Here is a 21,909-nt window from a genome sequence, read left to right as displayed (position 1 = left end):
GTATCGGTCTCCTTATTTCAGGAAAGCGGTAAATGTGTTAGAAGCAGTTCAGAGAAGATTTATTGACTAATACCAGGAATGGGCAGGTTGTCTTATGAGGAAAGGTTGGAGAGGTTATATTAGTATCCACTAGAATTTAGAAGAGTAAGATCAGAACCTTTAAGATCCTGTGAGGTGTTGTCAGTGTGGATGTGGAGAGGGTGTTTCTCTTGTATGAGAATCTAGAGTTTAAAAATAAGGGATAGCTCATTTCAGACAGTGATGAAGATTTTTTTTCTCTGAAGGTTGTGAGTCTCTGGAACTCTCTTCCTCAGAACGCAGTGGAAGCAGAGTCACTGAATATCTGTAAGGCCGAGCTAGATAGATTCTTAATTAACAAGGGGCTCATAGAATCTACAGTGCAGAAGGAGGCCATTTGGCCCATTGAGCCTGCACCGATAACAATCCCACCCAGATCCTATCCCCGTAACCCCATATATTCACCCTCCAAATCCCCCCTGGCATTAACCGGTAATTTAGCATGGCCAATCAACCTAACCCATCTTTGGACTGTGGGAGGAAACCACGCAGACACTGGCGGAATGTGCAAACTCCACACAGACAGTCACCTGAGGCCGGAATTGAACCCGGGTACTTGGCACTGTGAGGCAGTACTGCTAACGACTGTGCCACTGTGCCGCCCAATGAAAGGTTATTGGGGGCTGGCAGGAATGTGAGATTGAAATTGCAGTCCAATCAGCCATGATATTATTGAATGGTGAAGCAGGCTTGAAGGGCTGAGTGGCCTCATTCGTATTTTCCTCATTCGTATTTTCATATAAGACCCAAATTCTATTCCATTTTGGAAGTAAGTGGGCAGTTTAAAGCATAACGGCTTACAACCTGACATTCTGAACACCTTCCCAAGATGTTGGAGACTAGCTATCAGCTTGTAAACACAGACGTTATTGCCATTGCCTCCAATTGTGAACATATTGCATCTTCCTTCCAGCAAAACAGCCGGGCCTCCCTTTAACCTTTAACAGCCACAGCAACCCGGCCTGTTGTTAAGTAGACTTCAAGGAAGGTCAGATGGTCCTCATTTTATCCTAAAGACCAAGGGTGAAATTTGCCAAATTTTGTTTTGTCCAAGTATCAACTCGGATGGGAAAAGGAGAGAGTAGCCAGCTGGCTGCACTGCCGGCTTTCTCCTTTGTATTTTTAGACATTTGGTTAAAACAAGTCCAAGGAACGGATCCCTCGACATCATATTAGCAATCAAAGCCTGTCCCGCTAGCAACCTTGGCTTTTAAAAGATTGCCGCCCCACAGGTGCATATCATGGGGGACCTGCCGTGATTTGTGTCAGCTGACGTGAATGGACAAACTAATGTCGGGCGGGGGGGTGAGGGAGTGGGTGGCTATCAGGCATAAAGTCCTGATATGCATAGTTAAATAGGTGCAAATATGAATCTCAACTTTTAAAGTCAGGATTTTCATTACACCAGTGACAGGGCAATTGAGTGGAGAAATCCCGCTGGCATAAAAGCTTTTTGAGGACTCCTGCTTGATTTACCGCCACCATTCCCATGTGCCAGAAATGGGAAGGGAAAACCCCCACCTGCCATAGACCTGGAATATAACAATCTTATAAACCTCATATTTGTAACAATATTCAGAAGAAAATGGAATTAAACAAATATAGGACCAAGAGTAAAAAGCAGGGAAATGGGATTAATTAGAAAGCTCCACCAATGAGCTGGCGAATGCACAGTGGGTCAAAAGGCTGCCTTTTGTGCTATCCCATTCTGTAATTCAGTAACACCTCCCTCTGTTTATTAACATCGCTCGAACAATAAATATCTCCATGTAAAAGGGATTTGAATATTTCTTTAGGCAACTTTGATGTACAAGAATCTCAGGAAGTGAGACCATGGGTGCGATATTCAGGGCCGATTTGCCGCTAAATCTCGTAAGAGGGCCATAATGGGATTTGTTCCCCGCCCCCGGCAATGTAATCACTTAAGGTGTGAACCTGATTTCCATGAAATTGACTTAATTTTAATATCATTATACAGCTTAACCCTGTTGCATCCAGGAGCGTTGAATGCCCTTCCTCCAGTGTGATGTCACACTGGAGTGCTGCAAATTTTGTAAAATGAAAACCAGTTGTGATGACTGATGCTGGAGGCGTAAAGGTAAGGATAGCCCCCGGGTGGTGAAGGATATGCCCGTTGCATCCTGTCAATGGCAGGTTGGCAGTGTGAGGTTGTCTATGCCGAGGTGGGCCCCCTGTATAGCCCCATTGAGGAGTTAATGTATGGGATGTGCCCGATGGATGATGCGGGGAAGTGGGCATGTGCCTGCTTTGGGGATTGGGGGGAATGGAAATGCCCTGATGTCGATGGATGTGGGGGTCGGGGCGGGTCACCCTGATGCTTGCCTGGTCGAAGATGAAGATGCCCTGCCCTGAGTCAGATTCTGGGATGTGGAAAGCAGTAGGATAATCCACTTGCAAAATCCTGGACCTTGTATTGGACATTGGAGTTAGTGATCTCTAATGAATGCCAACTGGATAAATATCAAATTTGGTATTATATAATTGAAGGAAAGTTGGCATGAAATTAATTTTGCTGTTACAAATTAACATTTTAATTTATACTGCTGAATCTCTTCAAGTATTGTAAAGCAAATACGCCATTGCCAAATGAGGACAAGGATGTTAATGATGCATTTGGAATAGTCATTCATTAACATCTGAAATGGACTTCCACCTTGTTGCAGGGTAATGTGTGGTGTGTGTTTGTGTGTGTGTTGTGTGGAGCGAGAGGGGAGCTGAGGGATTGGGTTGAGCAGGGGGAGTGGCAGGGGTGTAGGCCTCTCCTGTCACAGACGGGAGTCCTGTTCCACTGGAATGTATATCAAATCAAAGAGTTTGGGGTAAGGGTGGTTGTTGGTGGGAGGAAAGCCTTTGTTACCTGGTGGTGTGCCTTCCATTTTACTATGTAATACTGACAGCAACAACAATTGTCACAAATACATCCACTGTTTTTAAAAACGCAAACTTTTAGGTGATAACACAACAATTAGTGTTTCTAGGCTCTTACCAGATTATGCTTTGTGGTTTTCCTGTCCACGTCCTATGTGCACACAAGACAAGGAGCAGAGTAGAATGTGAGCTGCTTGTACTTGACTGGGAGGGCTATGCTAATCTGGGGTTGGATAACCATGTGTGCCTATACAGGAGAGGAAATTAATGTTTTCTGCAAATGTTCAGGTCCCACCAGAGTAGAGATTGACACTTTGGCTCAACAGTGAGGGTGTGCCACATTATTGGCATCTTGAAGATGAGACATGGTTGAACTGAACATAAAATATCCTAAAGCATTATACAAAGATGAAATATGGATGCTTTTGTATTAAGGCCTTGCATAAGGCCCTGGTGTTCTGACCAACATTCCTCCCTCAAATAAATGACTGCTTACAGTATTCATTTTATTTGCTGTTTTGGGGACTTTTACTGTGTTCAAATTGCCTGCAATATTTGCCTGCATAATATTAAATCCACTTCAAAAGTAATTCACTGATTTTTGGTGTGCTTTGAGACCTTTTGAAGATATGCTAAATTAGTATATTTAAAAAGATTTCCATCTCTTAAGAATTACTGTCAGGAAGGAGCTGTCCCAATTCAAATTAATTTTTATAGGGGTAGTAACTTCAAACCTATCTGATCTTCCACTACTGGCTATCTGCATATACTTTCCTGTCTTTTGAGTGCAAAAACTACTTTTCTTAATCTAAATAATTTTGGATAATGTATTGTATGGACTGGTAAAGTGGCTGTCTGCTTTTATTCCTGTTTTACTGTCAGAGTTCATTTTTGTTATTCAATCGCGTTGTTATTTATACATTTGTATAGCTTTAAAAGAAAATTTTACCTATAGATTAAATACACCTATTGAGCCAAGACAAGAGTAAAGAGGGTGTGACTGTGAGTGAGGCAGGTAGAGGGATCCAAGGAGTAGGGTTGCAGGAGATAAGCCCTTGTCCTCGTCCAACAGGTTTTAGATTCTTGCTCCCTGTGTGGACGGGAGCGTGACTATAGGGAGGATGAGTAAACTGACCACGGCAAACCGTTCATGTGGTTGGAGAGAAATGTAGTCACAATCGAGGATAGCATAGTTAGGGATATAGACACTGTTCTCTAACCAGGATCGAGAGTCATTTTGGTTGTGTTGCCTCCTGATGCCCAGGGTTCGAGATATCTCATCTGGTGCTCCTTCCCAGCTACAGACTAGAGAGGCTAGCTGTCAGTCAAGTAGGCTTTCAGCACCCGGCTCCAAGCAGGTTGTTAGCCATTGCTAGGGTGGCAGGGAGTCAGAAATTTGAGTGATGGGTGGTAAGTAAAACATCAGAGGACTCTAATTACACTGAGGTGGGAGAATGTCCGATCATGGGGGCAGAAACACCTTTTTTTGAGCAAGCAGTGCTGGAAAGACATTTAGCTGTTACATCCAGCTAATTTCATATTCCTGCAGCTGCCAGTTTTCTTGGTTAATGGATAATACCGTGGACATGTAGAAATGTAATATGATACAAGTATTTTAATTGTCAGCCTGCCTGTAGGTAGCAGATTAGCTGCCTTGTGCCCACCCTCCTTTCCCCAACCTATTACAACCGGAAGTGGGTTGGAGTCAGTGTTACGTTCACAGCTGATGCTACTACTGGACTGTCAGATCCCAGAGCAGAACCCCGGTTCGAAAGATCGTAACTTCTATTTTTTTGTTTAGAGACGTGGATGAACAGACTCAAAGGACTGCCGATTAACTTTTAGCAAAATAATAAAATATTTATTAAACAAGAAAAGATTAACTGTAATACTCTATTCTTTTACCCCAGCTATACCTTTACAGGTATATACAGATTTATAAGGATTATGCAAGTTACAAAATATATCATATTCTAATGTTCTCCGTATGTACACTGTCGATAAAGCAATAGGTGAAATGTGGTCAGTCACACCACATCTTGAAACCAAGTGACAGATGCCACCCAAACAACTTCTGTGGATTTCTCACTTTAGCTGCTTGTGACATGGTCTCTCTGGAACTCTGGCTCCCACATAAGGGTTTCCAAACACCACTCTCAAAGAAGGCAAAAGCTTCTCCTATACAAGGCTTTCTCTCAGATGCCTTCACCAAGGATCCACATCCAAAATTTCAACCTCCTTTTAGTATTCCTCTGCCCAGGATTGCCACATGCATTCAAGCTTCTGCACAATTTTCAGGTATCCAGTTACACCAACAGAATTCCCCTACTTCACAGGTGATAACAAGATGTCACCAACCTTAGGATTACTTAAGATGTCAGACTTCCCACCTGCTGACGTCTCCAGGTCTGCACCTTGCAGCTCTGTTTTTAACTAGGAGACTCGCTACTCCTGACTTCACTGAACAAAATCCTTTTCTAGATTTTTGTTCTTTATTCCTTTAATTTCCTGGAACACTCATTCCCTGATTTCTGGTTATTCTTAGCTACTGGGACTCGTTGTCTTCATCCTAGTTTTGTCCTGCCTGTACTAGTAATTTCTGTGAGAGCTACTTTCTCTCTGATGCCTGGTTTCAACCGAATACTTATCTTTTCAGTGTGGACCTCTGGTTGCCAACCAACAAGTTTTTTTTTTAAAAAGCCTGTAATTCTTTTGAAGTCACAAGCCTTTAATAGCATTGCAGGCAAGGCTTAAAGTGAAAATAAACTATGGATATGCAGGCACATTCCTTTAACATTAGGCGAAACTAATGTTTTAACCCATTCTCATGCACACATACAGAAGCACAAATTAAGCTTAAACTTGTACATTATTCCTAACACAATGATTTATTTTTCTTAACAGTCAAGTTTCCCAGTTCCATGACTTTGAATGCTAACTTGAGGATCGAGCTCTCCTTTATCTGGAACCTTGACGATGTCCCAGAAGCTACACATATTCACACACGGAGCCCTGTCCTTGACAAACAGAAAGAGTATTTCTACACATTGGGTGGGATTCTCTGGCCTCCCAGTCACGTGTTTCTTGGCGGCAGGAGGCGATGTGTCATTCGGTGGCCAATAAACAGCTGGAGTATCCCAGACAGTATGCCTTTTTTATCTAAGTAAAAACTCGAGGGACAGCCATTCCCTGGCTCATACCCCATGGCAGTGCCTTGATCAATTAGAGTCATGCCTGGTTTGAATTCAAACAAAGCTTGGCAGTTAAATGTTTCCTGGTACATTGTCCATGGCTATGCCCCTTACAATCAGAGTCCTCTTGCCAACCAATGAGCACATCTTCTTATGCAATATAAGTTGTTATTCCCTTTAGATTTGGTATTCTTACGAATCTGTCCAAGTGAGTGCAAGATGAAAAGCTTCAATAGCTTGACTTTTTTCAACAGTACTCAAGTTCTGTGTTACCAAGCAGCTAATTACAAATAAGTTTCAATATGTAACTTATTTTGAAATGTTTAGATTGTGATGCATCATTTTGCTATTTTTCATTGATGCTGCTCTGACAAATTTATTTAATTACTTTTGCGATCTGTTAGTACTTTGAAGAAACTGACAAGATTTAACATCCACTTAACAGGTCTTTAATCCGAAGACATCGGAAATCATCGTTCAGCACCAAGTGGAAATCTTACAGAAACTTCCACAAGCAGGGTAAGAGCTTTAGTTGCACTTTACGGTTTTCTCCGTTTTTTTTCTTGCTGATAGAACTTCCTGTGTACTTCCTTTGAAAACTCATTTTGGTGAATATAATGCATTTTATGTCTTTACTAAATACAACATTAGACAACTCCATCAATTTTACAGCATACAAGTAAAGACTCCATGTGACTTCCTGATCTAAAGTGCCAATACTGTTCCAAACTTCACTACTATTTTGTAATTAAAGGATTTAAATTTTCTAGGTAGTCAATAGCAACTGCATAAAACGTCACTTCTATAATTTACCAAGTTTCAACAATGATCAGTTGAACCTTTTTATGCCGTTATCCCAAGTCATTAATAAATAATGTGAATAATTGAGACCCTAACACAGTTCCTTAACACCACTAATCACATCCTGCCAATGTGTGTATCTACGCATTATCCCTTCTTTCTGTCATCTGTCATTCAATCAATTTCCCAGCCATGTCAGTAATTTGCCTTCAATTCTGTGGGCTTCTCTTCTGTGACACTCTACCATTACAATACTCCACCCACCTTATTTGTATCTCCACCTTTATTAGTTTTCTCTCCTAGTTTTTTCTTTCTTTAAGTTCCCACCACCAAAGTCAAGTTCCTTCATCGCCATCCACTCAATTGACTGATATTCTGCTTTCTATTTTGCATCAAATCATGCTCTTCATTTTCTTCTACTTTGAACTTCTGACTGTAGTTCCTAGGTTTGTCGCTATGTCTCCTTGGTCGTGCTATTCGTGACTTTGTTTAAGAATGCTATGTTCATCAAGGTCAGGTTAATTAGTGAATCAAATACTTTCCATTTTGGTTATCTAGTGGCTATACAGAGTAAATGTGATCTTTAAGTAACTTTATTTCTGTAATAATAGAATACAGTTGTATGTTTTATGAGGCATTAAATACTTGAGGGGATCTAAATGCAGCGAATCGGCTTTCATGAATTAGAGCTTTTTTTAACGTAATGAAGTTTATAATAGATAGACAAATAAAAACAAAATACCTCAGATGATGGGAATCTCAAATAAAAACTGAAACTGCTGCAAAAGCTCAGCAGGCCCGCCAGCATCGATTTGAGTGAGAAGCAGGGTTAGTGTTTTGAGTTGAATATGATTTTTCTTTGGCACTGTTGGAGATGTCTCATTTGTGCAGCCCTTCCAACCCTCCAGTCTTAACACAGCAAGGCAAGCAATGGGTTCCTTAGTTCAAAACACCAGTTCCTTTTTGCTACCAATCTGTGGGAAATGATCAAATTAGGCACTTCAACCCTGACTTTTTCAAATCTTTGTTTTTATCAGATGTTATGGTGGCTATTTTTATTAACTGCAAAATGCATTGACGTTTTTTGCATTGAGCAGTTTGGGCCTAGTCAGTATTCTTAATAATAGTGGATCTACATCCTTTTGGTTTCAAAAATTGTACAGAACGCTTGAGGGTGCCACTTAATGTAAAAAATTCAAAGTGCTGAATGAGTGGGAAAATGAGTGTTTCAGACTTGTTTTTTGGGCGAGTTTGAAAATGTAATCTTATGGTACTTTGTGAAAAAAGTGCCAGGATCACTTCTCACCAGAAAGGGGGGTGGGAAAGGGGGGGGAAGGGGAGGAATGGGGGGGGGGAGGAAAGGGGGAGTGGGGGAAAAGGGGGGAAGGGGGCAGGGGGGAAGGAAGGGAGCAGGGGGGAAGGAGGAGGAGGGGGGAAGGAGGAGGAGGAGGGAGGAAGGAAGGGGGTGGGGGGAAGGGGGTGGGGGGGAGGAAGGGAAGGGGGGGAGGAGGGGGGGGGTGGAGGATGGGAGGCGAAACCTGGGCTCACCGGAGAACACAGTAAGAAGTTTAACAACACCAGGTTAAAGTCCAACAGGTTTATTTGGTAGTAAAAGCCACACAAGCTTTCGGACTCACCGGAGAAACCAGCTGCTGAGCTTTAGGGGCGCCATTGCGCAGGCACCTCAATCTGGGAGACCTCCTGCTGTCCCACCTACCCACCCACCCAATACACAGCAGGACATCCCATACACTGACACCCATTATCCGCCGCATGGACACCATCAGCCCCACGTGCCCCCACAATCACCACCATCTGCAGAATTCCCGTCCCAGCCCTGCAGAGTTGCCCCCTTCCCGTCTCCGTCATAGCTCCACCCCCATTGGCTCTACCCCCACTCAGGCTCCACCCCCTTGGCACTGCCTCTGGCACAGTTATGATGCCTGGTGGGCAGTGCCGGGGTGCCCAGTGGGCACTGCCCCATGAGCATTGCCCACCTCTGCACCCAACCACCCGGGGTCTTCTGTGGCCTCCGATCTCCCTGGCGAAGCCATCACATCTGGTCTCCACTGGTGGAGACTATCTGTGATTCTCATCAGGGGGCACCTCGACTGACGAGGTGATTAAGGTAAGTGAGCTTGGATGATAATGTCCGGGACTCATTAGTAACATGCTAAGCACTAACGGGCACAACTTTGATTTTTCAGCTCTTGCTTGATGTTACCACTTTACCTTTTCAAAAATCTGTTGGGATGGGGTCGTAAGATCACACCCTTAGTATCTGCAATAATTTACATATGATTGATATAGTTCCTCTGGCTGGAAGGTCCGAAACAAGGGATCATACTGTCAGCAATTTAAGGGAATGGCCATTTAAGACAGAGATCAGAAAAAATTTTGCTGTTCAGAGGTTTGTGAATGTTTAGAATTTTCTACCCCAGAGACTTGCGCGCGTGCTCAGTCATGAGTATATTCAAGACCGAGATGCAGAGGTTATTAAACACCAGTGGAATCAATGGACTATCGGGATAGGACAAGAAAGTGGATTTGATGTAGAAAAGCAGTTGTAATCTTATTGAATGGTGGGTGGGTCAGGCTTGATTGGTTGGTTAACTCACTCCTGCTCCTATTCCAACATTCTTTAGTTTTCAGATTACTTTGCTTGCATCTTGGTTTAGCATCTCATCAGATTTGGGATAATGACTCAGGAGTTCTTTCTAGTATTAGATGGGACAAGATCCAATGCATGAAAATTATTTTCTTGGAAAAAAACACGTAAGTAGCTAGTCTTCAAATATGAGTATTTTGCTGAAGGGCACCAATCAACAGCCCTACTTGTTTCTGGAGCTGATTAGTGCTGTGTGACACATACTTATGTACTTAAAGACAGCTGATAATAGCCTGGAGGCAGAACAGTTTGCCCTTTTCCTGGAACGGAATGTTATGAACAAATGCCTTCCTCCTGTTCTCTGATCCCGGTGTTCTCAAACATTCAAGCAGCACTAATGATGCTGTTGCGACATTCTTTCTCAACAGTCATGCATGATCTTCCAATTGTACTTCTATTTGGCCTGAGTGTTAGTGGAATATATATTCAAATTGTAACAATTTCAAGTTAGATAATGCAAAGGTATGTTCATATTAAGTGAGAAATAGTTTGCAGGCAGATCCAAATATGATGGGAAATTGTGCCTCTATCTGGCATATTTCTTTTAATATATATAAATGTGGTGTGATGCACTTGAGATGGTGTTTCAGATGTTTTGATTTGGGTAGTACTATGACATCAAATCTTGACTACGTGTGCAAAATTAAAAAGGCACAACCTACTTTTGTATAGAACCTATTGAAGCCGATAAAAGCTACTCCAGCTGGGTATATTAAGGAGGACTGGGAATCTAAGTCCAAGTTACAAAGTGTAAAACTAGGTTAAATGCTGGATGGTGCATCTCTTCCTGGCATTCATCTCCAGAACAAGTTTTTGGCACATTTCCTTTTGTTCAATCGGGGGTCATGGGCATCGCTAGCTAGCCAGCCAGTATTTATTGCCCATTCCTAGTTGCCCTTGAGAAGGTGGTGATCAGCTGTCTTCTTGAAACGCTGCAGTTCACGTGCTGTGGGCTGACCCACACTGCCGTTACTTAGGGAATTCCAGGGCTTTGACCCAGCAAAGGAACGGCGATATATTTCCAAGTCAGGATGGTGAGTGGTTTGGAGGGGAACTTGCAGGTGGTGGTGTTCCCATGTATCTGTTGCCCTTGCCCTTCTAGATAGAAGTGGTCGTGGGTTTGGAAGGTGCTGTCTAAGGATCTTTGGTGAATTTCGGTAGTATATCTTGTAGATAGTACACACTGCTGCTACTGAGCGCCGATGGAGGGCGTGGATGTTTTTTGTGGATGTGGCATCAGTCAAGCAGGTTGCTTTATCCTGGATGGTGTCAAGCTTCTTCAGTGTTGTTGGAGCTGCATGCATCTAGGCAAGTGGGGAGTATGCCATCACACTCCTGACTTGAGCCTTATTGGTCGTGGACAGGCTTTTGGGAGTCAGGAAATGAGTTACTCGCCACAGTATTCCTAGCCTCTGACATTCAGTCAGTGAGGATTCACAGCAAACATTTTAAGGTGGCTGTCTGAATTCCTCATTGAAGCCAAGATAAGATGACAACACATAGTTTAAAGCTTATTTATTAGTGTCACAAGGAGGCTTACATGAAACTGCACTGAAGTTACTGTGAAAATCACCTAGTCGCCACACTCCAGTGCCTGTTCAGGTACACTGAGGGAGAACTTAGCACGGTCAATGCACCTAACCAAGCACACCTTTTGGACTGTGGAAGGAAACCCGAGCACCCGGAGGAAACCCATGCAGACACAGAAAGAACGTGCAGACTCCGCACAGACAGTGACCCAAGCCAGGAATTGAACCCGGGTCCCTCAAGCTGTGAAGCAGCGGTGCTAACCACTGTGCCACAATGTTGTAAGAAGTCTCACAACACCAGGTTAAAGTCCAACAGGTTTATTTGGTAGCACAAGCCAGTAGCTTTTGGAGCACTGCTCCTTCATCAGGTAAGTGGGAATTCTGTTCACAATCAGGGCATATAAAGACACAAACTCAATTTACAAAATAATGGTTGGAATGCGAGTCTTTACAGGTAATCAAGTCTTAAAGGTACAGTGTGAGTGGAGAGAGGGTTAAGCACAGGTTAAAGAGATGTGTATTGTCTCCAGCCAGGACAGTTAGTGAGATTTTGCAAGCCCAGGCAAGTCGTGGGGGTTACAGATAGTGTGACATGAACCCAAGATCCCGGTTGAGGCCGTCCTCATGTGTGCGGAACTTGGCTATCAGCCTCAACTGGGATCTTGGGTTCATGTCACACTATCTGTAACCCCCACGACTTGCCTGGGCTTGCAAAATCTCACTAACTGTCCTGGCTGGAGACAATACACATCTCTTTAACCTGTGCTTAACCCTCTCTCCACTCACACTGTACCTTTAAGACTTGATTACCTGTAAAGACTCGCATTCCAACCATTATTTTGTAAATTGAGTTTGTGTCTTTATATGCCCTGATTGTGAACAGAATTCCCACTTACCTGATGAAGGAGCAGTGCTCCAAAAGCTACTGGCTTGTGCTACCAAATAAACCTGTTGGACTTTAACCTGGTGTTGTGAGACTTCTTACAACATTGTGATCACAGCGACTCTGCGCTGTCGTGTGTCGTGAAGGCCGCCTTGGAGAACGCTTACCCGAAGATCAGAGGCCGAATGCTGTGACCGACTGATAACACAATGTTGTCCCATAGAAGGTAGATGGGTCAGTTGAAGGGAGTGTATCATGCAAGCAATATTATTTCCTGGAACTTGCTTTTCCTTTTGGGGGTTAGTAAGAAATTGGCAAGTCTTTTTTCCCCTTACCCTCCACCTAAGGTCTTTATTTTTCTGTGGTATTTCATGCATCCCCAGATATCCTGGTTCTTTCTTGTATGGTTGTATATATTCTTTAATTAAAAGATTTTATGCTTTATTCTATAGATGGGCAGAAGAGGATCCCAAAGAAATTTTGCAGTCTGTTTTTGAGTGTATTGAGAAGGCATGTGATAAATTGAAGCAACTCAAGATTGATGCTTCCACTGCTATTAAAGGTATTTAATTTTTAAATATTTGTGATTATAAAAATAGCCCATAACCTCCTGGCTCCCCCAATGTTGAATTTGGGGAATACCCCAAAGATGCACTAGGGAATCCCTCTGGAAGTTCTCAAGTAAGGGTTTATGCGTCAATTGTCCAGAAATGCTAACTTCCCCTGGATAACTGTGCTGTGCTGGGAATCATCTAACAAAGCAATTCAAATCATTAACTTTGGATGGTTCTGCCAGCATTACACTAATAGTTACTAAAAGTACTTCTAGCTTCACCGTAACTGTTTTAAAAATCCAGACTGGTCCCCACATGTGAGATCCCCAACACTCTTGCGCATCCAACTCTCAAGGGTTCAAACAGCACAATGTTACCTTTCAACCTGGTCCATATTTATTGCAAGTTATTAACAAACCTTGTAGCTTTCATTGCTTGCTGTGACTATTTTAGCAGGGTATGCCAAAACTTGCAATTGAAACACATTGGTAAACTGACCTCTTAAGCTGCTTCTTGTAATACAGGATTGGTTGCTAATACAGAGAATGGCTGTGTATTGGGCAGATGTGTGTCACTGTATGTGCTCCTTTAACTTAGAACATTTTAAATGTGCTTTTCTGTTTGATGGACAATAATTTGATTCACAATGCAAGGTGCCTAATCCAAACTGAAGTAGCTCCAGTGATTACGGACTCATGGGCAAGGACGCTTAAAGGTTATAATATAGTAGCCATTGACAGAGAACAGGGTATGATTAGGAGATAAATACTCCAGGCTATAGGATCATTGGAAAGGAAATCGATCTTGGGAAAAGAGGATGCATAGCAATATTAATTTTTTTTTAAATGTACAGTAGTGCCAAAGATTGGATTGCAGCTAGGGTGATCCAGCAATGACAGACTGCTTTAACTGAATTAATGTGAAAATTTGGTGGGACATATGTACAAACATGTTGGGTACAATTTTTCCAGCCTGCTGTGCTGCTTGAGCATGATTTTCCCGGCCCGCTGCACTGCTTAAGTTGCATAGCAGGCCGGGAAATGTCACCAGGTGGCCAAAAATGGAAATCCAGTCACGATCTTCCTGTGCAGCTGGCTCCCTCTTTTTAACTCCACTCGCGGGCTTATTTTAGGTTTGGTTCTCCGTTACCCAAACCCCACCAATGCCCAAGTGATTCTCTCTCTCGCCGATGGAACAACGGCCACCTTGCGCCTACTTCACTAGAGTAGCGTCCCCAAGAGAGAGAAAAGGAAACTGCTGCCTATCCACTACCTGGCAGCCTTTCCTGAGTGGGCGGGTTCGAATCGCCCAGAGTACCCTCGGTTCTCGACTCCGGAATTATGGTAAGGGATATTAAAATGTGACCTGACCAGAGATAGCTGATGAGAAAATGAAAGAGCAAGATGGGCTCCAATCGAGTTCAAATCATATATCTTTTATTAAACACCAAAATTAAACCTCATCAACACCAGAAAACAAACATATAGGTATCTTATACTCTATAACTATGACTATGGGAACAAAAACTAAACGGGCACAACGTAAATTCTAACTTTAAACAGTGTTAGCAATATCATACTATGAAAAGGTTCATGCACCCACCATTCCCACAAAAGCCTCCACCGCTATGTTACCCTCGGGAACTTCATGAATTACTAGGAAATACTCAGCTGAGCCGACCTTGACCTTCTGGGCTGGCTGTGTGCTGGAAAACTGCTGTCTGCAACGCGGTTCAGGAGGGTGAGAGAGTTGCCATGCGGGTTCGAAGAGAAAAGAGAGAGAAATGGCTGCGAAGCCACACTTTTTAAAGTTCAGATTTCAAAAGTCCTGTGAGCTCCGCCCCCACCGGCAACTGCAAGAACAATGGTCCTAGATCGCTATCAGCTTCAGTGATAGCACAGTCTATTGAAATCACAAACGGCTGAGACTGCCTTGTCCAGTATGAATGGCCCATCGATGTTCCTAATCACTTTACTGGGGCTTACAGATTGCTTTCCCATCATGGAGATGGGTTTCTCCTTACTGCTGGATAACCCCATTATCCTATCTATTGTATCTTATCCAGGTACATTGTGGCTGGTATCGATCTTCCAATCTCGATGCAGGTCTGGTCTGGTGACGTCATCGCTAAAGCTTATGCACATGTACAAAATCAATAAAAATGGCTCATAAAATGTTGGCCTTTAGATCAAGGAATTTGAAATATGACTGAGGAAGTGATGCTTCCCTTGCACAAGATGTTGGTCCAGACTTCATCTGAAGTACTGCATTCAACTTTTTTGGCACCAAACCTCAAAAACCTTGGAAGGGTGCAGCACAGATCCACCAGATTGATATTTGGGCTAAAATGTTTAACTTATGAGAAAACATACCACAATTTTTGTTTGTATTCCATCTAGTTCAGTAGGTTGAGGGATGATCGAATAGAGGTCTTTAGTTTACAAACAAATCAATGAAGACACACAAAACCTTTTCATGCACTCACGCTGCCTGAGAGTTCAATCAAGCGGCAATCGGTTCAATCAAGGCATTCAATAGGGAATTATTATCTGAAAAAAGGAAAGTAAAGGGATATGGGGAGAAGACAGGGGACTGGCGCTAGGTGCATTGTTCATTCAGAAGCTGGCACAGACACAATGGACCAAATTGACTCTGTGCTGTAACACTCCTGTAATTCTGAGAATTTTTTTGTCAGGTTAAGATAGCAAAGAATATAAAGGCAAATATATGCAGATGAGCTATAGATCAGCCATGTCCTAACTGCACGGTAGAACAGACTGACATATTGCTCTTCCTATGAATGGTGCAGACCAATGCCTGAATTGTGTTTGTATGTGTGAAAATTAAATTAGTTTAGATTGCATGGGTGGCTATGCTGCCTTGGAAGATGCAGAAGGTTGAGGACAGTGATGTTCTTGCCTGACACTGGCAATGTTATTGTGATATCTCAGGTTGGCTGTAGCGTTTTAAAAGATGTGAAATATTGGATTAAGTGGAATTGAGTTAGCAAACCATAACTGAGAAACAACTCATTGCATGCCCACTTCCGGTGATACAAAGAGCAGCAAAATCAGGTAGGATCTCACCTAAAGTGCTAATGTACATTGTGTGTGTTATCCCACAGGATTTGCTGCTATTACATGTCCATTCCTTTTAACTGGAAATTGCCCTTGTATATTACGATATTTTAAAGTAAGAAATTTGTCGTGATCATTTTGAAATATGTTTAAGATTCCTATTTTTCTTGAGTGAAAAATTAGCATTTTAAATTTGTTCAATTCTAGCAATTGGAGTTAGCAATCAGAGAGAAACAACGATTGTGTGGGATAAAAAGACGGGGCAACCACTCTACAATGCAATCCGTAAGTTTTCTTTATTTGTTTACTTTATCATTAAATGATAGGTTACTAAAATGGAGGTTGTTGTAATATTAGAAATGGTAGGTTTCACAGGAATACTTTTTGATTTTTAGAAACATCCACACCTTGTTACTTTCCACCAACCCCTAAGTGTCCACTTAACAGAGCCTGCACACATCTGTTTGTTTAAATTAGTTAACCCAGCAATTTGTGGCAGAGTCGACACCAATATCTGCAAACTGGCAGAGGTCCTGCTTTACTTTTTAGTTCTGACATTGCCCTTGTAATTTTTTAACTTTTTGTGTGTGGCTTCTCAGGACAGTACTTCATCATAAAATGTTCCCTGCATTAAAGATTAACTTATTTTATTTGTACAACCTTAACAAATGTCACAGATTTAGCGGTTGCTGATGTGATCTGTTGTTTCCTGCTGTTAGGAAATGCTTGAAACACATTGTGACCCTCCTTTATCCTGCCATTGAAAAGACGTGTCAAATGAACAAATCAAATAAAACTGTGCATGAATTATTAAGACTTTTTTAATTGCAAGTTTATGTTGCACTTTCTTGGATATATTTATCTTGATATGACAATTGAATTAACTGCAGTTGGTAATGTGTGAACCAAGATTGTTTCAATTGTCAGTGCCAACTCAATTCTCATCTTTCAAACTTGATAACTTGCACTGAGCCATTTCTACCAATGTTATGTTGCATAAATTAGCTTAAAAGAAATGGATGGGTTGACCAAAAAATCTTGGTCATAATTCTTTGTAATTGCCTTTATTTTTCTGCTGGTGGTGATTTTTTAAAACATGTTTTTTAAAATGTTACTGTTCATTGTGTATATTGGGACTGGCATATGGAAACTCGTACCTCACCAATCTGATATCATGCATTGATGCTCCAAGGTAATGAGCCATAACACTGTATAAAGGGAAAAATAATTAATTACTCTTATTTTACCCAGTGAATTAAATATCACAGTTTAGATGTTTTTTCCTGTTATAGAGCTGAGTACAAAGTAGCCTATGGATGGTGCGGTGACATAGCATTTCTGTCTAAGATTTAGCTTGGTATTGGCATTTTGAATTCTAATTTGGTACATAAGAACAGCAACACCTTGCATTTATAAAGCAATTTTAACCTGGGTACAACATCCAAGGTGTTTCACAGGAGCGTTATCACACAATTAGACACCAAGCCAGATAAGGAGATATTAGATGAGATGACTAAAAATTTGGTCAAAGTGGTATGTTTAAAGGAGAGTTGAAAGGAGGAGAGCGAGAGAAAGGGGGGCTTAGGGGAGGGAATTTTCAGTTGAAAAGTCGAGGCAGCAGCAAGAAGAGATAATCCAACATCAAACCTGTAAATACATTGCGATCCCTTGACGTTAGGGGGATTATTGCGATCCCTTGGTGTTAGGGGGATCTGCATTACATTTAACGTCATCTTCAGATATGCGAGATAAAGACAGGTGTTGCCTGGACTTTGTAGTTGGAAAATGGCTGCATGGCATCAAATCAGAGTTCACATGAATTTGCATCACACTTTGTTGGTCTATGTACTTACTATCAGCAGTTATTACTCACACATGCATTCTGCACATTTCTCATTGGGCATGTGCACACATCTCTGACCCCATTTCTGACATTCAGTTGACCAGATGTGACTAAAACAAAGATGGTCACTACACAGTCCACAAAAAGCTTTTGATACTTTTGTTATTATAAAATATGGAACTTTAGTGTTTGGATACAATATAGCTATGTTACTTGAAAAATATATATATTCATGTTTTGATCTTGCACCAATTTGGAATTAGCTGCAATTTCTTTGGTCAGATTAATTGAAATTTTTGCTACTTCAGAGGGGTGGTGGCGGCAATAAACATCTTAAATACCTAAGTGCATAAGTGCAACTAAATGATAGTGCTATATAATCTACTTTTTCGAAGTTAGGCATTTGTTTTAGGTATTTTATTTCAGTTCATGTCCTTTTTTGATGATTCATTTGAAGTAACAAGCAATGATGTCATTGGGTTGTTAATAATTGAGCAAATATATGCTTTCACTTTAAAGTGGTTCTGTATGCAGAATTGCAGTTTTATTTGCCAAAATAATTTGCTCCCGAAGATCCAATCATAGTACTATTAAACTATTGCATTAATTGCCTAATTTCCCTCTGCTTTACTTAATGGCATGTTTGTGTATGTTTTTTCTCATCAGTGTGGCTTGATCTCAGGACACAGTCAACTGTAGAAAAGCTGATCAGCAATGCACCAAACAAAGACAAAAATGTTATTCAGGTGAATGATATCTCAGCGACCCCAATTTCGGTTTTGTATTAGCTTGCCTAAGAAGTTTTTTTCACAGTTAGAATATCCTTTCTTAAGTTGTGCAAATTTTGTACATGTTCTACTTATGAAGATAACATTTTTAATGCATGAATAGGCAATTATTCACAAAGTTTGCCCTTGGGAATAAACTTTACATTTTAGTAGTAATGATTATTGACGCAAAAGTACTTTCACAACCATACAAGGATTCTTGGGAAATCTAAATATCAGAAGTTGCTGTTTCGGTGACAATTTGTACCTTTCCAACTAAAAGTGGTCCCAAAGCATGGTATTAATAGTATTAAAAATATTTCTCATATTTATCCCCAAACAAAACAATTGCAGATATGATGCACTGTGTTTTTATTTGCAGACTTAATAATGAATAGGTATACAAAACCTGCCTCAAAACGATATAATTTTACATAACTAAACTTTTTGGCTTGCTTCTCATCTTTTTTTTCCTTTTAGGACAAAACTGGCCTTCCAATTAGCACCTATTTCAGTGCTGTGAAACTGCGGTGGCTTCTGGATAATGTGGAGAAAGTTAGGAAAGCTGTAGCAAGTGGCCGGGCGATGTTTGGAACAGTTGATTCTTGGTTGATATGGGTAAATCTACCAATGTTTTTCAAGCAACCTCTTTCAGGAAGATATGCTGATCAATTAGCTCCATTTTTAGAAATGCTTGTATATTGGTTTGGTGCATAGACCATAAATTGAGATTAGAAAAGAGAATAATATAATTGAGAAGGAGCAAAGTGCGGTTAAATTATGGCCTTTATCTGAGATTTGCATGCGGCATACATGGGCATTGGATTTTAATTCTTGATGCATTACAATACCAGTTTTGAAAGGCTTAAAATATCTAACATGTTAATGCCACGGAGATGCGCTAAAACTAACTGCAGTGTTCATGAATATGAATTGCTATAAAAATTAATTTATTTCAGAAAATGGTACTTTTTTTCAAAATTTTTGGGAAATCTCTACACCGTTACACCTTATCTGTCACAATGTTATGAAAATGTTTCTTTCCAACTTTTTCGTTTAATCCAATCTACTCAGTAGCTTCCAATTAAAGGAACAAAAAATATAAAAATGCACTAGGACAGTTTTTATAAGTATGTAAAAAAAAGGATAATAAAAGGAAACAATATGGGAGAAGTTATAATGTGGAATGAGGAAATGGCAGAGACATTAAGCAAATATTTTGTGTCTCACTTCACAGTAGAAGACACTGAGAACATAACAGAAATTGTGGCGAGTCAAGGATATAGTTTAGAGTGGGAGCTTAAAGCAATTTTAAAAATTCATTTATGGGGTGTGGGCATCGCTGGCTAGGCCCACATTTATTGCCCATCTCTAATTGCCCTCGAGAAAGTGGTGGTGAACTACACCACATTATAATTAAGGAGGGCGTTCCAGAATTTTGAGCCAGCAACAGTGAAGGAGCGGTGATCTCTTTCGAAGTCAGGATGGTGAGTAACTTGGAGGGAACGTCCAATTTATGGGGCTCCCATGTGCATGCTGCTCTTGCCCTTCTAGATGGCCTGAGACATTAAGGATAAATACTGTAGAAGTTAATGGTACTTAAAAGCTGATAAATCCCTGGACCTGATAACCTACACTTGAGGATTTTAAAAGGTGGCTGCAGATGTATTTGGTTGATTTCTTGCAAAATTCCTGAGATTATGAATAAGTCTCTGTGGATTGAAAGATACAAAATTAACACAGCTTTCCTGAGAAGCAATCAGCCAGTTAGTCTGACAGTGGTAGGGAAAATGATAGAATCTGCTAGTAATTACCTTAGAGGGGATACAATGTAAATTCACCAGATTAATTCCTGCGATGATTCCTGTGAGAGAGATTGAGTAGAATCTGAGTACATGCACAGGCATTTAGAAGAATGAGAAGTGTTCTCACTGAAATATGCAGTTCTTTTAGGGTAGATTCTGAGAGGCTGTTCTCTTTTGGCTGCAGAGTCTAGGACTAAGGGTCATAGTCATTGAGGACTGAGAAGAGGAGAAATTTCTTCACTCAGAATGTTGTGGATCATGGAATTCTATACCCAAGACAATGCTCTGTTAATGAATATGTTCAAGACTGAGGTTGATAGACTTTGGGCACTAAGAGAATTCAGAGCAGGAAAGTGGAGTTGATGTAGAAATTCAGCCAAGATCTGTTGAATGTTGGAATAGGTTCATTGGGGCATCAGGCCTACTCCTTCTATTTGTTATGTCAAGTTCTTACTCTGTCTCGTCATGCTGCTCTAAACTGCTATGAGAACTTCCCCAGTTTTTTTCATATTCGTTCATGGGATTTGGGTGTCGCTGGGCCAGCATTTATTGCCCATCCCTAATTGCCCTTGTACTGAGTTGTCTGGTAGGCCACTTCATTACATTGCTGTGGATCTGGAGTCACATGTAGCCCAAACCAGGTAAGGACGGTAGATTTCCTTCCCCAAAGAGCATTAGTGAACCAGATGGGTTTTTACGACAATATACAATGGTTTCATGGTCATCATTAGACTTTTAATTCCAGATTTTTTTATTGAATTTAAATTTCACTATCTGCCATAGTGGGATTCAAACCTGGGTCCCCAGAGTATTACCCTGGATCTCTGAATTACTAGTCCAGTGAGAATAGCATTGTGCCACTGCCTCTCCTATATAGTGCAACACCATCTTGGTCAAAATGTTTATTTTGACATTTGTAATGCAGTTTATTACTAAACTATGGAAATGTTGGCTGATTCCACCAATATTTCTGCCCTCTGCTATTATAAATTGATGTGGAGATGCCGGCATTGGACTGGGGTAGGCACAATAAGAAGTCTCACAACACCAGGTTAAAGTTCAACAGGTTTATTTGGTAGCAAGAACTTTCGGAGCGCTGCTCCTTCAGGTGAGTGGAGAGTTCGGTTCACAAACAGGGCATATATAGACACAGACTCGATTACAAGATAATGGTTGGAATGCGAGTCTTAACAGGTAATCAAATCTTTACAAGTGCAGACAATGCAAGTGGAGAGAGGGTTAAGCACAGGTTAAAGAGGTGTGAATTATCTCAAGCCAGGACAGTGAGTGAGATTTTGCAAGCCCAGGCAAGTCGTGGGGGTTACAGGTAGTGTGACATGAACCCAAGATCCCGGTTGAGGCCGGCCTCGTGTATGCGGAATTTGACTATCAGTTCTGCTTGGTGATTCTGTGTTGTCGTGTGATTGGAAGGCCGTCTTGGAGAACGCTTACCAGAAGATCAGAGGCTGAATGCCCTTGACTGCTGAAGTGTTCCCCGACAGGATTATCGAGTGGTGTCCATTCATCCATTGTCGTAGCGTCTGCATGGTCTCCCCAATGTACCATGCCTCAGGACATCATTTCCTGCAGCGTATCAGATAGACAACGTTGGCCGAGTCGCAAGAGTACGTACCGTGTACCTGGTGGATGGTGTTCTCATGTGAGATGATGGCATCCTTGTTGATGATCTGGCACATCTTGCAGAGGTTGCTGTGGCATGGTTGTGTGGTGTCATGGTCACTGTTCTCCTGAAGGCTGGGTAGTTTGCTGCGAACAATGGTCTGTTTGAAGTTGCGCGGTTGTTTGAAGGCAAGTAGTGAGGGT

At 41.4% G+C, this 21,909-nt stretch overlaps 1 protein-coding gene across 2 annotated transcripts in view; it reads left to right on the top strand.

Annotated features, from left to right (window-relative positions):
• The window catches only part of LOC144506419 (glycerol kinase), a 102,366-nt gene that overhangs the window by 12,826 nt on the left and 67,631 nt on the right, over positions 1 to 21,909 (top strand). For both annotated transcript variants that reach the window (XM_078232527.1, XM_078232526.1), the window contains exons 2-6: positions 6,604 to 6,677; positions 12,492 to 12,601; positions 15,878 to 15,955; positions 18,180 to 18,259; positions 18,761 to 18,898. In XM_078232527.1, coding sequence (XP_078088653.1) covers positions 6,604 to 6,677; positions 12,492 to 12,601; positions 15,878 to 15,955; positions 18,180 to 18,259; positions 18,761 to 18,898 — 480 coding nt within the window. The remainder of the gene's footprint in view (positions 1 to 6,603; positions 6,678 to 12,491; positions 12,602 to 15,877; positions 15,956 to 18,179; positions 18,260 to 18,760; positions 18,899 to 21,909) is intronic.

The sequence above is a fragment of the Mustelus asterias genome, chromosome 17 (assembly GCF_964213995.1).
Source record: "Mustelus asterias chromosome 17, sMusAst1.hap1.1, whole genome shotgun sequence".
Lineage (NCBI taxonomy): Eukaryota > Metazoa > Chordata > Chondrichthyes > Carcharhiniformes > Triakidae > Mustelus > Mustelus asterias.
The sequence above is the reverse complement of the archived record's forward strand: the minus strand, read 5'-3'. Positions and strand labels throughout refer to the sequence as shown.